Source organism: Cuculus canorus, chromosome 22 (genome assembly GCF_017976375.1).
Source record: "Cuculus canorus isolate bCucCan1 chromosome 22, bCucCan1.pri, whole genome shotgun sequence".
Taxonomy (NCBI): domain Eukaryota; kingdom Metazoa; phylum Chordata; class Aves; order Cuculiformes; family Cuculidae; genus Cuculus; species Cuculus canorus.
The window spans coordinates 44,107-60,791 of record NC_071422.1 but is presented as its reverse complement, the minus strand read 5'-3'; the positions used below and the strand labels follow the sequence as shown (position 1 = coordinate 60,791).

Here is a 16,685-nt window from a genome sequence, read left to right as displayed (position 1 = left end):
GTTTGCACATCTGCTTGTGAGGTTATTCTCTTGCCAGCAGCATCCTCTCACCCCTGCGGATGCACTGAATCCGTTGTCCTGCCTTGCTAAACCCCAGCACCACAAATAAGGTCTTGTTGGGCTTTTCTTTCTTTTTTTCCTCCCCCCCCCCCCCCCAATCTGTTGTGTGCTCTGTTAGAAAGGGCTGACAGGGTAATATTTAACATGAAAAGAACTTGAAAGCCTGGAGCATTGTGTTACGGTTCGCTGAGTGTCTCCAGCACGGAACAAAACTCCACTGCTCTCGTTATTTGGGAACATGCTGAAGCTGCTGACAGGTTCGAACTGCAATTTCTGTTTTTTCATGGTAATTAATGTCCTTAATGCCCCAGGAAGCTCTTGTTAAAGGGAGCATAGTGTTTGGTAAACCAATCTCGCTAGTGTGATGCATTGTGCTGGCTGGAGGGGTTTGGTTTAGTGATTAGAAACCAGAAGACAAAGGCAGTGCAGTGCTTGGTAGCTTTGTAGTCTTGCTGGGTGAACAGGTAACTGCGCTGTGGATGCCAGGTTTAGAGGCTGGGGGCTTGCCAAGAGCTTTGAACTGTTCTGACGGAGGGAAGAGTGTAAGTGTAAAGTATTGCAATGCCTGTGTGTTTGTCTACACAGTGTTCTTGGAAGAGGGGAAGGTGTCTCATCAATTCAACAAGTTTGCATATGCAGTCCTTGAAAAAAATCTTGTGACTGCCTTCATTCTGCTATTTGTGGATTGAAAGGAGCTGCGTTTCTCTACTGCATGCAGAATTCTCCTGATTTTTTAATACAGAAAAAAACTTAAGATGAAACTTGCAGAGGTTCTTGCAGCAGGATTGAGCTTTGTGGTTTTCTGGTAGATGAATAGCTTGAATTGCAGAATCATAGAATCATGGAATGGTTTGGGTTGGAAAGGACCCCAAAGCCCACTCAGTTTCCCCCCTGCCATGCACAGGAACACCTCTCACTGGATCAGGTTGCTCAAAGCTCCGTCCAACCTGGCCTGGAACACCAGGGATGGGGCAGCCACCACTGCTCTGGGCAGCCTGGGCCAATACCTCAGTAGACCTCAGGACTGAGTCTCTGAAGACCCAGCCCAGTAGCTGGAGAGCACATTGTGCCATATGTGAGCTGCAGGTGGAAGACAGCAGTCCCAAAACTCCAACTTGCAGCCAACAGGAGTCTTGGCTCTCCTGTTGGCAGAAATTCATGGTTTCCTGTCCAGCCCTGCTCCTGTTTGCCTTCTGCTACTGAAGCCATGATTTTTATTAGTTACATTAAATTATTCTTCTTACTTGATGGCGACAGTGAATCAGTCGGGATTCAGTGCATAAAGAAGCTGGAGAAGCCGGTGTGTGGTACACCCAGTGCCTACAGTGGGTTCAGAGCAGCATCTCCCGTGCTCCAGGGCTGAACCCCTCAGTGCTTAGCAACCTGTAGGGTGATGGTGCCTGCCCAGAGCAGCTCCTGCTCCCTGGGATGATGCCTCACGCACTGGGTTCTCATGGCCTGGTGCCAGGCTGCAATCGGCAGTGCCAAAGAGCGGTTGTGTTAGGAGGGGGTTTGGTCAGGGCCGGTGAGGGAGCCTTGCCCTGGGAGTTTTGCCCGTGGGAGAGGGAAAAACGTGTGGTGGGGATGATACTGCTTTTATTGAGAGTCACAGGAACTGGGAAATGCAGCCCAAAAAACCTGTAATGTTCATTAGGCCTATTGGAGAGAGTTATGATTTGAGGCATGAATGGAGATTACAGAGGAGAAAAGCAAGGATAAAGGCTGCTGGGATGTCTGAGTCGTCCAATTTCCCACTGGCTTAATACGGAGTAGTGTTTTCACAACCACCTACATGAAGCATCACGCTTATAACCTAATTCCAGGGGTTCTGGAGTCACAGTCCTTCCTCAGGGATCCCTCCCCAGAGACGAGGTTGATGGTGCAGATGCTTCAAGTGCCAGGCTAGGCGAGCGGGCAGAGGAAAGGGCTCTGCCCTTATCACATCCCTCATTTGGATGTGATAAATGGCATGGCCAGCAGGACCAGGGAAGTGATTTTCCCCCTGTACTCTGCAGAAGTGAGGCTACTCCCTGAGTACTGTGTTCAGTTTTGGGCCCATCGCTATGAGAAAGACATGGACGTCCTGGAGTGCTTCCAGAGAAGATCAACAAAACTGGTGAAGGGGCTGTAGAGCAAGAGTTGTGAGGATCACCTGCGGGACCTGGCATTGTTCAGCCTGCAGAAGAGGAGGCTGAAGGGAGACCTCATCAGTCAGAGGTGGGTGTTGGTCTCTTTCTCCCAAGTGCTAGGTGATAGAACAAGAGGGAATGGCATCAAGCTTTGTCAGGGGAAGTTTAGACTGGACATTAGTAAAAATTTCTTCACAGAAAGGGTTATCGAGCACTGGCAGAGGCTGCCCAAGAGGTGGTGAAGTCACCATCCCTGGAGGTGTTTAGAAGACGGGTAGATGAGGTGCTTGGTGACATGATTTATTAGTAGACAGGCACGGTTGAAGTTGGTGATCTTTAAGGTTTTTTCCAACCCAATGATTTAATGAATCTATGGTTCTATGATTGAGACACCCCACTAGACCCCGATCCCCCCAAGTTCATCCCACCTAACATCAGCATCCAACTGCCCAGCTGTGGGCTTGCTGAGAAGGTGATTTTTGGTGGGATTCAGCAGTGTTCAGGCTGAGATGGTGAAACAAACCCATGGATCCACACAGCAGCACTGCAGGACTTGATGCTGTGCCAATCGGGAGCACAGCAGCCTTGCGTGCTGCATGGCTGTTCCGTGCTTCTGCTCAGAGCAGAACAGAAACCCAAATACTGACTTGGAATGACAAAGTTTCCTACATAGTTCTTAGTCTGTAATGGAAGCCTCAAAGTTCTCAACCAACCAAAGGTATTTGTCTTTAGAAAAGAGAACTAAGTGCCCATCTGGCAGCAAACAGGAGCTGTGTTGATTCATGTGCTGTGGTTTGTGCTGATAAATGCAGACAGCCATTCTCTGACATGAAAGACAGCTCCCGGTGTGAACTCATTCCAGCCTGCTGTGGGTCACAGCGTGAGCCACTGGTGTTTGCTCCATCCCATGCGAATCTTAGTACAAGGAAAATCCAGAAGTAGCTGTCACCATCTCCCTAGCTGAGCTGGTGAGAGGCACCTGAAGGCACATTTGGGATTGCCTTTCCCCCTGGATTTGTTCCTGACATTTACGTGCCAGTGGGTAAGTGACTTGCCCACAGGCAATGAAGGGTTCAGAGAACAGAAGGGACTGACCAGGGAGGCATGCGGTGATGTGGAAGTGGCAGAAGTGGTTTCCTATCTAGGGATCCCAGTCCTGGTTTGGGCAAATCATTCACAAATGGTGCTGGACTCCAGCCATGCTTGGGTTTGTCTGGGAAGGAAAGTGGATTTCAATGCATTTGACTTGCATGTCTCCTGGTTTTGATTGTGATTGTCCTTAAGAGTCTTAATTTGCCCCTTTAACTCCTTGTTCCTTCTCGAAACAAGTGGCTGATGGTATTTTAGCAGCTCTTTGGCTGAGAGACAAGTTCTCCATAGGTGTAGGCAACGCTCAAGATGTTTGTGCTGGGTTTCCCCTCTTCTCTTTGGGCTGGGCTCTTCACAAGATGTCGTTAATACTTGGCTGTGCACAATATGGCTACACAAATACATTTCAGTGTCTCGAAAAACCTCGTTCTTGTTACTCGTTGTCAGAACCACCAAGCAAAGCTGCTTCACTGCACGCATGTAACTTGGCCAGCCCTTGACAGGGAAGGGATGTAAACTGGCCAGACAAGATATAAAGACTCCCTGAACACTGGGAAACTTTAGAATTGGATCTAATTCCAGACCTGCATGCCACAGCAGGAGCCCAGGTCTGCCCTGTGCTACTGTTGTTAATTGATTTTATGCTGTTCTCCAGCTGGACACATTGCTGTGACGTTGTTTTTGTGGTTTCTATTGGTCCTGTTCCAGTACACACAAAAAGGGTCATTGGGTTCCTCCTCTCAGAATTGCCCATGAGAACCAGGCTGATGTGGGAGAGCTCAGCTGATCCAAGGGCTGGAGCACCTCCTGTACAGGGACAGGCTGACAGAGCTGGGCTTGTTCAGCCTGGAAAAGAGAAGGCTCCAGGGAGACCTTAGGGCAGTCTCCAGTACTGAAAGGGGCTCCAGGAAAGCTGGGGGGGGCTCTTGATCACGGAGTGCAGGGGGTAGGACGAGGGGAAGAGTTTTGGGCTGAAAGAGGGGAGATTGAGATGAGATCTCACGAAGAAATGTTTTACTGTAGCGAGGCACTGGCCCAGGTTGCCCAAAGGAGTGGTGGCTGCCCCATCCCTGGAGGTGTTGAAGGCCAGGTTGGATGGGGCTTTGAGCAATCTGACCCAGTGGAAGCTGTTCCTGCCCATGGCAGGGGGGTTGAAACTGCATGGGCTTTGAGATCCCTTCCAACCCAACCCATTCCATGATTCTATTCTTCTATGATCTGTCGTGCTGGGCTTTGCAGTGTGAAGTAGAAGAAAGCTGAGCAATGTGGCTGGGTGAATGGAGTCCTGGTGAGAGCAGATGAGCTTTCCACTGCAGGCAGGGCAGAGCCAGGGCTGGGATGCTGAGCTCTAAGCCCATCTTGGGGAGAAAACTCTTGAAAGGCTCTGTGAGAACATGTGAACATGTTTCTTCCCACCTACTAGGCTTCTCTGCAGGCTGAATTCATGTCTCCATCGGAGGAAGGGATTTCAGCCCGTCTGTCCTACTCTCATTTTTGGCTGAGACAAGACAGTGTCAGACCCTACTCAGTGAAGAATAAGCACATCATCACCTTCTGCCTTGTTGAAATCTGCCTTGGCTGCCTGGACTCTTGTGAAAGAAACTGGAAAAGCCCTTTTGACCCTAAGGCAGGGGCCGGCTGTGCTGCCCGGCTCCACATCCACAGGGCACCAGCTCTGGGGGGAGTGGCTTATTCCCAGGATTTCCAAGCCCGTCCTTGCCTGCTTCAGCCCCTGTCATTTCCTCTTGTCTCTGGGTTCTCCAGATTCCTGGCTGATGTTTAAGGGCCGCCTGAGTGCTCCTGTTCTCCCTGATCACACCATAAACAAGTGCCAAACTTGGCTGCAGATGCTGAGGGTCCTGATGCCTGAACCATGTCCTTGGCTTGGCAGAGGCTTCTGCTTGTAGGAGAGCGTGGCTGCAATGTCTTTTTCTTTGTTTTGAGTAGCAAAGAGAAATGCTTTGTCTCTCAGAGTCCCTCAGCTGGCCACAGCAGTGGGGTTTTGCGGATCAAAGACCACAAAGAGATGTGGGTGTATCTAGTTCTGGACTAACCAGGAGACACTTCTCTGCTTTCTGTTGCTCTTTCTTGTTTCTTTTGCCCAAGCAATCTTTGCCTTTGCATTTTCCGAGGACCTCTGGAGCTACAGAGAGAGCGCAGAACGCGCACCTTGCACTGCAGAGCAGGAATGCAGATTCTGACCGATTCAGGCTGGGTTAGAGTCAGAAATTGCGGGGCTGATCTGGGAGCTGTGGGACCTTTTCCTTCTCTCAGCGACCTGAGTTACATGCGCCGTTTACAGGGGCATTTATTGAATACTTTGGCCCTAAATGAAACCAAACTCTTCTGTGCTGTGACTCCTTTTCCATACCCTTGAGTTTTGTTTGAGGTTTTCTTTCTTCCTTTCTAATCGGGACCTATTTGGGATCTTCCATTTAATGCCTGGCTTTCAGACAGATCCCTGTTCCTGACTTTAAATGAGAGGATTTATGCTGTGATTCCCATGCTCAGAGTTTCAGTCCTAATCCCTTCTCTCCCACTTTGGAATATTTAGAGGTTGTGTTTGGAGTAAAGCAGATGCCTTGATGGAAAATTCAGGTGAAAGAGGATTTCTCCAACTGTGTAATCTCCTGAACTGCTGCAGCCTTTCAGTAAATGGCAGAACATTTGTACCAGCAAGGTACAGACCCCCGTCAACATTGCTGCACAAATATTGCTGAATCAGCAGTGTTGGCTTGAAACTTTCTTCTCTAGGAACATGAAAAGCTGGAGGGAGTTTCCAAATGTGTTGCTGAAGAGATGAAAGAAGTCCTGCGGTAGTGGAGTCTTTTCTAGAGCATTACGTGCACAGAGCAGGGGCTTTATTCTGCTTTCTGCTGCACCAACAAAAGCATGCTGTCCTCAAGGCCAAACTTGCTGCATTTGTGGTTTGTTTGTCTAGATCCACTGAATTTGCCAACAACATGTGGTTTACTGGGACCTCTTTGAACAGCGGAAGCAGACAGTTGGGTGGTGTGATTTGAGGGATGTGTGACACGATGCCCCTCACCGCTGCCAGGCTCTAACCCAGGGTTCAGCTTAGATTCATTTTCTTGCTTCCCATTTGAGTGCACACATAGAATCACAAGGCTGGAAAAGACCTCTGAGATCATCGAGTCCAACCATGCTTATCTGCCACTAAACCATATTCTTAAGTACCTCATCTACCCATCTTAAATACCTCTAGGGATGCTGAATCAAACATCTTCCTGGGCAGCCTCTGCCAGTGCCTGATGACCCTTTAGGTGAAAATTTTTTTCCTAATGTCCAATCTGAACCTGCTCTGGCGCAGCTTGAGGACTTCTCCACTTGTCCTATCTCCTGTCACCTGGGAGAAGAGACCAGTGCCCACCTCCCTACAACCTCCTTTCAGGCAGCTATAGGCAGTGATAAGGTCTCCCCTCAGCCTCCTCTTCTCCAGGCTAAACACTCCCAGTTCCCTCAGCTGCTCCTTGTAAAACTTGTTCTCCAGCCCTTTTACCAGCTTCGTTGCTCTTCTCTGGACACGCTCCAGAACCTCAATATCTTTCTTGCAGTGAGGGGCCCAGAATTGAACACAGTATTTGAGGTACAGTCTCACCAGTGCCAAGTACAGAGGCAGAATCATTTCCCTGGACCTGCTGGCCACACTGTTTTTGATGCAGGCCAAGTTGCCATTTGCCTTCTTGGCCACCTGGGCACACGTTGCTGGCTCAAAACCATGTTGATGGTTTCTCAGATTTGTCACTTTGACTCTCATTCACGCTCCCCTCTGAGTCATTCCTGCCTGCAGATTCACAGAGGTTCCTGGAGGCGTTTTTCATCATTCTGAATCAGGTTTGTTCCAGATAATATTTAACTGCTAGTTACACATCCTTCCCTTCTGCACCCCCTCCTGAGCACTCGCAGGAACATGCATGATGCGTAGGATCTTACAAGGGTGCAGTGGGTCAAGCCACTTTATTGCCAGCAAAGACTCTGGACTGGGTCATGTTTGGGAAGCCCATGTGGGCTTTGGGCTTCGGGATGCTCTGCATCTGCTGCAGCTGTTGCCACCTTTTCAGAGCAGGAGTATGGGTGGATTTTCTTCTCCCGTTGCTGTGGTGAGTCTTGGAATCCATCAGACTGCATTTTTCATTTCCAATTCAGAGTTTAATGATGCTGCTGGGTATGGGTGGGAGCTCCTGTTCAGAAATAAGCTTTTGCTACTATCTCTGTGCACAGAAGGGGCTTCAAGCTCCTGTGGAGTCCAGATGAGCTGGGAATCAGCCTCAGGCTTTGTTCTGTACTATGAATTGGCTTTCCCTTGTGTCCCTTATGTTGATTTTCCTGACTGAATAGTGTGCATATGAGCTGCCTCTAGCACATCAGCAGCATTTCTGCGATGCAGAGGTACATCTATAGCAATTTACTGTAAAATGTAATAAAGAAGTGCATCCAATCCCTTCCAGAAAGCAGGGGACTTGTGGCACAGGGGATGTATCTGGAGACAGATGTTTTAGCAAGGCCTGTTGTGACAGGACAAGGACTAATGGTTTTCATGGGCTGGGACACCTCCTACTGGGTCAGGTTGCTCAAAGCCCCATCCAACCTGGCCTTGAACACTTCCAGGGATGGGGAAGCCACAGCTTCTCTGGGCAACCTGGGCCAGAGCCTTCCTACCCTCACAGCAAAACATTTCTTCGTGAGATCTCATCTCAATCTCCCCTCCTTCAGCCCAAAACTCTTCCCCTCGTCCTACCCCTGCACTCCGTGATCAAGAGCCCCCCCCAGCTTTTCCCGGAGCCCTTTCAGTACTGGAGGACTGCCCTAAGATCTCCCTGGAGCCTTCTCTTTTCCAGGCTGAAAAGCCCCAGCTCTCTCAGCCTGTCCCCAAGTCTTCTAATACAAGGTTGCCTTTAGATCCCTGGCCTACAAACAGTGGGAAAATCCCTCTGGCTTGTTTTGCTGCCATATACTGTCTTGTCTGCAGAGCCGGTCCTGCCCTGAAGGATCTGGAGTGCTTTTATGATGTGAGTGCACTTTGCTGAACATGGTGGAACTACTGTAGTTCCCATGAATAAGTGCATTCACACAGAGGGAAAGGAGAAATGTGTGTGGCCCAGCATTTTAAGGCAGAAAATTAGAATTGGGAAATCTGCAGTTCACAGTCTGCTTTAGATATTGCTCCTGCACAAGGCAATGGCAAAGTCTGTCTGGTTCAAATTCCCAGGCACAGCTTTCAAAAACAGCATGCTTCCTGGGACCCATTTTCATTCCCTTGGTTCTTTGCCATCTGTGTGAACGGAGGGGTTTTAGCCCCTCATAACCCATGCAGGTAGAGTTACTGCTTTTTTTTTTTTTCCCCTTGGTGCTGCTCCTGCCCAGTAGAGATGCCTGCAGTTTGTGTTACTTTCTCTGTCTTCGCAAGGAAATGGACTACTTTTAATAAGTGTTTTAACAACAGTTAAACCTGGAGAGCTTATGCCAGAACTTGAGACAAATGCTTATATAAAGATGCTGCTCTGACATCAGGATGCGTACAAACACACGGGGTCCAAACAGAGTTTGGCTGTTTACCAGGGGCCACCTTTGTGCCTCAGCTCCCCCCAGCCAGTTCAAACTTGGGGGTTATTATTCCCCCTTCCTCCCTCTTAGAGGTAAATCCAGGCATCTTCAGGTCTCACTGAAGCACATTGTGGTTTTATTGCTTTCTGAAATTATGGTTTGCCTCACCCTCCTGGTGGCATTCCCAGTTCTCATGGCTCAGGATGCTGCTGGAAGGAGAGCGAAGGAGCACAAGGCTGCATGGCCATGAGATTGTTTGGATTGAAGATGGATGCTTTGCCAGGTTACCAGTAGCTGAAGCTGAGGTTAATATCTTAGATATCAATATGTTAATTAAAATATGAATCCTTTCCATGCTGTGCCATGAATGCTCAATTGATTCCCCGTTGCTGGAAAATGGCAGGGAACAATGAAATGCGTGGGTTCAAACCACTCAGTGCTCACTGCAATGAGGCAAGGTAAACTTGGTCAGCTTACTCAGGTGGAGGCAGGAGCGGAGCTGAAACACCCACCCGCTTCCCTAGGAACTGCTCGCAAGCCAGGTCGTTGCTCTTGGGCTCCGTTTCTTTTAGGAAGGGAGTTAAACTCTGGATTTACTTAGAGGGATTAACTTCTCCTTTGGATGGGAGTGAGTTTGATGCTTAAGTCATGTGAGCTGAATTGAGCCAAGTCTAAAACAGTTTAAGACTAAGCCTTTGAATCCTTGAATCCTAGAATGGTTTGGGTTGGAAGGGACCTCAAAGCCCATCCAGTCCCAACCAACCCCCTGCCATGGGCAGGGACACCTCCCACTGGATCAGGTTGCTCAAAATCCCTATCCAGCCTAGCCTTGAACACCTTCAGTGATGTTCATGCAAGGTCAGCTCTCGGTGGCCCTTTGAAGACATAAGATTTTTTATTACATGGTACTACTTTGTACTGTTCATCCACATCTGCAAGAGGGCCCTGAGAGAAGACAACAGCCCAAATCTCAGTTAATTTCTAAATATCCTAGAGAATATTCCTTTCCTTGCAGCCATCACGTCCCCAGGATACTCGAAGTAAAACAGACATCAAGCAAATCAGTGCTGGATTTTGTTGTCCCGTTCTTTAGAGTTTTTCTGTTGTTTAAGAGCCTGCCCTGCTTACCTTTCTGGGAAGAGAATCAAGTCCCAGTGCAGCAAAGCTGGCAGCCAGTGCTCTTCCTTAGACCAAGGAGGGGAAATCACCTGGTTTTCAGCCTATGTTTGGCCTCAGTGTAACATGACAGCACTATCTGTGCAGTAGCACAGTTGAAAGGATTATCATTAATTTCTTTTAATTGAGCTTTTGGGTCAGTCTATACTACTGCTGGGGGAACGACAGCTAACTTTGTGTCTAGTTCAAGCCTGCAACACAAGCTTGATGCAAGGACCCCCCTTTTTCTGGGTGGCGGTGCCGGGAAATGTGTGTTTCTATCCTGCACCTGGCAAAGAGATGGCTCTGCAAATCCAGCTCTCCTGGAAAAACTCAAACCAATTCCTCTGGTTCCCAGTTTCCCCCTCTCCTGTGACTGCCAGATGCTGCAGGAGCTGCTTCACAGATGAGCCTGTGGTCCCCATTTTGCTTTAAACAGCACAGCGTTCAGGCGACATTTGGCAGCGGGCAGGCTGTGTAAATGGTGACATTGCTGCCCTCGCCAAAACAACCTCTGTGCTGTATCTGCAAGGGTGTTTTAAATGGAAACCTGCCCAAATCTTAGCTGTATGGAAACACAGCTCCATACTATGGGAATGTGAATATAACCAGTGGTTGTGTGCCCCCCGATCTCAAGACTCATGGGTGTGTTGGTGGCTCTCAGAGCCCCAGGCAGGTCGTGTTGTGCAGAGGAGGCGGTGTGTGCATGTGTCATAAGAAGGAATGTCCTTTGATTGCTGTATCAAAGTTCCATTTCTTCTCCCCTGCGGTATCGCTTTTATGGAGCACTCTTTGATTTCCATATGTTGCTCTAATCGGAGTAGTATCCAGCCTGATGTTCGCTATGGAAGGTTCTCATGGATTTCACTGGACCTTGCTCAGTCCTTGAGTCTCAGGGCACAGGCTGGGTCAGGCGTAACCCTGCTGATTCAGAGGGGAGGAATGGAGCTGACAGCTGCTGCAGGTAAGCGAAGGGCTGGCACCTCCCACCCTGGCCTCAGACACAGACCTTGGACCTCGATACTTGCTACACAGGGCAGGGGAAAAAAAAGAGATTTGATGCATATTTCAAATTGCATCTCTGATTGTTACACCCCACTGGGTAAATTCATCCTTTCTGTAAACAAGCGGTTTCGCCGGCAACAATAGAAATTCCTCAGTTATAGGTGACTCATGCACTAATGGCACATCATTAACCAGCTGGAGGATAGTAAGTATGAATGTTACGTGGCTTAATATTGAGATATTCAGCTGTCTTTATTTGGAATTTCTATTTGAGAGCCAGAGGAAGAGGAAACGCTTCTGTAAAGCTGGTATTTTGTACTCTCCTAGTCAGGAGTAACAAGGTAAAGTTGATGTGGCCTTCTGAATTATGTTTCGTGCCAAAATACTTGCTCAACTGTAGAGACAGAGAGTCTCTTAAGGGCTCTGCTTCGCCGTGGCACAACCTTCAACCAGCGAGTTTCAAATGTATGGGTGGGGAAACAGCTGGGAGTAGCGCTGCTAGCCAAGCTCCAGTGTCTCTCGCAGGTTGCTTGTGTAAATCCTATTGCTATGCTATACAATAAAGCTGAGCAAACTACGCACAGATTATTTCTTTCATTGTGGAAAGATCCTACGCTGACAGCTGATGATCAAGTTGCTGAATTAACTTGGCATTGGATAAACAAAGAATCATTCAGGCAGAGAGAGTGGACCCAGTTGCAGGCTCAAGACAGAGTTATTTTTGTTTTTTCTAAAGAAGAAAAATCCACCCTTCTATGAGGATGAAGTATTTGGTGCATCGACTTGCAATTTCTGATACTTCTGCCAGGCAGACATTGGCCATTTTCCTTCCTGCCGGGTATGGATCTTTTATTCTCTTATATCATCGGTGTAGCCTCCAAGTAGGTATTGTGTGTTTGCCTCAGGTACCAGACTTTCCCATCCGCCCCCGCCCCTCCCCCCCCCCCCCATTCACCCCCGGTCTGTCAGGAGCAATCAGAGCTGCGTCCTCCTCACCTCCCAAATCTGTATCTGTATTGTATTTGGTATCTGCTACTTTGCAGAGACCTTTAGGGAAGCTTCAACAGGGGGAGGCAAGGAGGGCTGCTGTTCACATTTGCATTTCTCTTTATACCATCTGATTTCTACCCACTCCATAATTTTCTGGTATTTATATCTTGTGCTCTGTAAAATCAAGCTACTAAGAACCCACTAGAGATCCACAGTATCCCAGTGGAGCAGAGCAGAGTAGAGCAGAATCCTGGATGGCATACAGACTGGGAAGGCATCTGAAATGGAAAACACATCCTATAGTATCAGGTACGTGAAGAATGATTTAACTTTTGGGTATAATGTGAGGGTGTCGGTCTTTTGCAGCCGGGAGCTGAAAGGTTTTAGGTCTGCTTGAAGTGGTACTCACACCCTTCTCAGACTGGAGGGATCTTTTAATGGCTACGGTTACTCATCCCATTCGAAATACTTGGAAAAGATTCTAAAATCAGTGAACATATGGGCTGCGCATTCTAGATCTACAGTTTTGCCCTACCAAAAGGCAGGAGCCGGCACATTTTCAGCTGTCCGCTGCAGGCTCAGCTCTGCCTATAGCAGCCCTGAAACAACGCTGGCGTGAGCAAGGCACTGGGCTGGACTCCATCAGCTTTTCTGGTCACGTGTCCCATTGCAATAGCTTTTAGACATGGGATAGACAGTGGACAGATAGTCATTGAACTTCTGTAGCTTCATCTTAGCGGGTTAAGTGCTTTTTTATTCTCTGTGTTAGATGAAATAAGCTACTTTAAATTTCTGTTTTATAATGGAGGTCCTTAAACCTTTCTGTACTGACTTTTTTTTTTCTTCCTTAAAGACATATACAATTTGCAATTATTTACTCAGTGATCTATGAGCAACCTGATCCAGTGGAAAGTGTCCCCTGCCCATGGCGGGGGGTGGAACCTGGATGGGTTTGAGGTCCCTTCCAACCTAAACATTCATGATTCTATGATCTGAATCTCATAGCTGAGACAATAATCTAAAATGCTAGAATTTTTAAAATATATATATTTATCCAAAACTTTGTATAACAGCAATAATATATAGGTAACAATGTGTTATTGTTGTTATATCTTGCTTTATTCTATTAATTCTGAGCAGCAAATGTTGGAAGGACAAGTTGCTCAAGACTAAACAGGAGCAAATGTCCATTGACTTCAGCAGGGCTAGGTTTAAGAAAATATCAAGAACACCAGTTCAGTGAGGCTGCTCTTAAGTCTAAGTCTTAATGGAAGTTGCCTAATTCATAGAATCATACGCTTAGTTTGGATTGGAAGGGACCTTAAAGATCATCCAGTTCCACCCCCCACCTTGCCATGGGCAGGGACACCTCCCACTAGATCAGCCACCCAAGGCCCCTTCGACCTGACCTTGACAACCTCCAGGGACGGAGCAGCCACAACTTTCCCTGAGCAACTTGTGCCAGTGCCCCCCTACTCTCTATGGTGAAGAAATTCCTTCTTATATCCAGTCTAATGTTTAAAGCCATTCCCCTCATGTTATCACCTATGTGCCCTTTTAAAAGTCCCTCTCCAGCTTTTCTTGTAGTCCTCTTTCATGGTACTGGAAGGTCGCTATAAGGTCTCCTTGGAGCCTTCTTCTCTCCAGGCTGAACAACCCCAACTCTCAACCTGTCTAATTATTCCTGTTCAAAACTCTGGTTAACATTTTATGAACTTATTCTTTTTTTTCCCTCTTCAGTTTAAATCAACGATGACGACAGCCACACCACTGCTCTATACCACTCAGTTCTCAGAAAACGCGACACGAATTCTCAAGAACAAAGTCTCTATCAAAGTAAGAAAAATATTGGGGTGGTGTGGCTTTTCTTTTTCTAAATGGACCTGAACTTTGCAAACTTCAAAACAGTACAGTGACAACTTTGTAAATAAGCTTTTTTTTCCCCTTCTGCTTCCCTGCCAGGTTTCTGAGCAATAGTTGCTGCCATGTAGTAGGAGTGATTATTATTTTTTACAGTGGTTCTGCTCATATGAAAACATATAACAGGTTATGTGGCCAAGTCTGTGCCTCACTGAGGATAGACAGATAAACCAAGACGCCCCTGTTGGGTGGGTGTCATCTATCAGACCATTTCAGTATTGCTGAGAAGTTCTAAGAGAATCCAAAACAATGATGGGATGATTGAAAGGTGCTGAATCTCACCATCAGCATTCTGTGATTAAATTGCTAAGAAGCAGAAAGAGGTTATTGATGAGGATGCTTGAAGGAAGCTCTTTTTAGGGATTCCTGTTGACATGGGAAAGGCTTGCTGTGTGCATCAAGGCTGCCAGGGAGCAGCTTGATTTTCTCACTTTTCAGGTCAGGCTTATATGCGCTATTAAGCACTGACTGGCCGTTTTAATATCTTTGGAATGAAATCCTGGCTTGTGTTAAACTTTTCAGTCAATTCTGGAGTCAATTTTCTTGTGTCCAGTTCTAGAGTGTCAACTTTTCTGTGTTTCAGTTCTGGAGTCCTCAGCACAGGAATGGATCTGTTTGAGTGGTCCAGAGGAGGCCACAGAGATCATCCAAAGGCTGGAGCACCTCCCATACAAGGACAGGCTGAGAGAGTGGAGTTGTTCAGCCTGGAGAAGAGAAGGCTCAGGGAGAACTTAGGGCAGCTTCCAGTACTGAAAGGGGCTGCAGAAAAGTTGGAGAGGGGCTCTTGATCAGGGAGTGCAGGGACAGGATGAGGGGGGAATGTTTTTTACCTCAAAGAAGGGAGACTGAGATGAGATCTTAGGAAGAAATGTTTTCCAGCGAGGGTGGGGAGGCCCTGGCCCAGGTTGCCCAGAGCAGTGGTGGCTGCCCCATCCCTGGAGGTGTTCAAGGCCAGGTTGGATGGGGCTTGGAGCCACTGATCCAGTGGGAGGTGTCCCTGCCTATGGCAGGGGGGGTGGAACTGGCTGAGCTTTGAAGTCCTTTCCAACCCAAACCATTCCATGATTCTATGGTTCAATATAACCTGCTTCCATGGGAACCTTCCCAACACTCACCACAGGAGAGACCAAAACACAGACCAGCTCTGGTGACAGTTTCATTTTTCCCTTTACAGACGCATGAGAGTGAAGCGGGAGCTGGAACCAAAACCCACCAAACCAGGAATGCCGCCTGCTTTTAGTGGCCAGCACAGAAACAGCATGTCTCCGCATCCCACGGTGACCTTCATACCTGTGGACATCCACATGCAAAACAGATAACTGGGAATGCCTCGCTCTCCACCCACCCGGGGGGGGCTAGAGAAATGGAATCCTAATTTACATGGCCCTGGGACTTCTCAGCAAAACTACACTGCATTTGGAATAGTGACAGCTGTCATTTTGTCTATAGGTTTTAATTAATCTTATTTTCTCTCTTTGAGAGGAAAAAGCAAAGGTCTGAACACTTTTTGTACAACTGAAATCAACTGGTGGAGGCATACAAACAATCAGAAATGCAGGGAGACTTCTTATGGAGCTCTGGATATGCAGAGATCAAATAAACCGAGCCCATTCCGGGGAAGAACAGATGCACACTTCTACATTGTGGAGCTTTGCTGTTTGGAGAGTTTGAGCTGTTTCTGTTCTGCAGTGACTGATGATGAACTGGAAGAAAAATCGGGACACGCTAGCTACAACTCAGGTTGAACCTGAGTTTGTTCTGATTTATGTGAAGCAGGTTTGTAGTCTATTTTACATATAGTGGATGGTGCAGAAAGTATCAACATTTTACTTCTCTTTACTCATTTTTTCTGTTTCTAATGCTCCATACATATGGGTTTAGATGAAAAAGTTACTTATTTTCAAGTATTTGTAAAATATTTCTATAAACTTGGTATCCTGTCCCTTTCCAAACAAATTCAGTGGCTAAAGGTGTTCACTCTCATGCCAAGAATTGCTTCAGGTTTGTTACTGGAGTTATATTAGAACGTTTTGTCTTACACAGAATCTGAGCAAGCAAGGCTTTATACAGCTAATTTTGCACAACTTGCACCCTGACATGCTTTTTTTCTCTAATGCAGACTAGACTTGAACTATTTTTAGATTACTTTTTTCCTAGAAAGCAACCGAAAGTGGTGCTGTTTGCAAGTGTGATGATGGTGGGTGTACAGTCATGCAACAAAGAAATTCCCGAGGATATTCACAGCCCACTGAGTGTGAACACACAGCAGCATTGTCCAACATTCAGTGGCCAATTGTCTCAAGGGTGCACACAGAAGCAGCGCTGAAACACCGGCTGATGGGACAGATGGGGAGGGTTAGGAAGAATATCGAGGAGTTAAACTCTGTTTTTAAAGAGAAGTATATGAGGCTCTGAGAAACAGCCACATCTCTTTGACACACACATCTTACATTTTACAGCATCGCTTCACTGGAATGGCTGGATGGATATGCGAAGCAAATGCAGCAGCACAGAGCAGTCTGGATTTATTTATGTTGTTGTGTGCCTCGTGCTGAGGCGCTGCCAGACATTAGCCTCTGAGCTGCTTGTGGCCATCCAGCCCGTTCTGTAGTCCTTAGGAGAACTGGTTAGTAGGATATTTTTTAATTCCTTTTGGGGACCTGTAGAGAAAAAATTTACTCTTGTCAAACTGAATTGATCAGTTAGATTGATATTGATCTCAGAATTGATCAGAGTCTCTGGCTTTAAAGCTTTTTGTTCCGCAGTGGGTCA

At 47.2% G+C, this 16,685-nt stretch overlaps 1 protein-coding gene across 1 annotated transcript; it reads left to right on the top strand.

Moving 5' to 3' along the window:
* The first annotated feature begins 204 nt into the window (after positions 1-204).
* NCMAP (non-compact myelin associated protein) lies at positions 205-16,437 on the top strand. Its single transcript, XM_054086717.1, is given in 6 exon segments — positions 205-317; positions 12,227-12,230; positions 13,734-13,794; positions 13,797-13,851; positions 13,971-14,039; positions 15,088-16,437. Coding segments are annotated over 6 exon segments (447 nt in total). The 3' UTR covers positions 15,233-16,437.
* Positions 16,438-16,685: the final 248 nt, after the last annotated feature.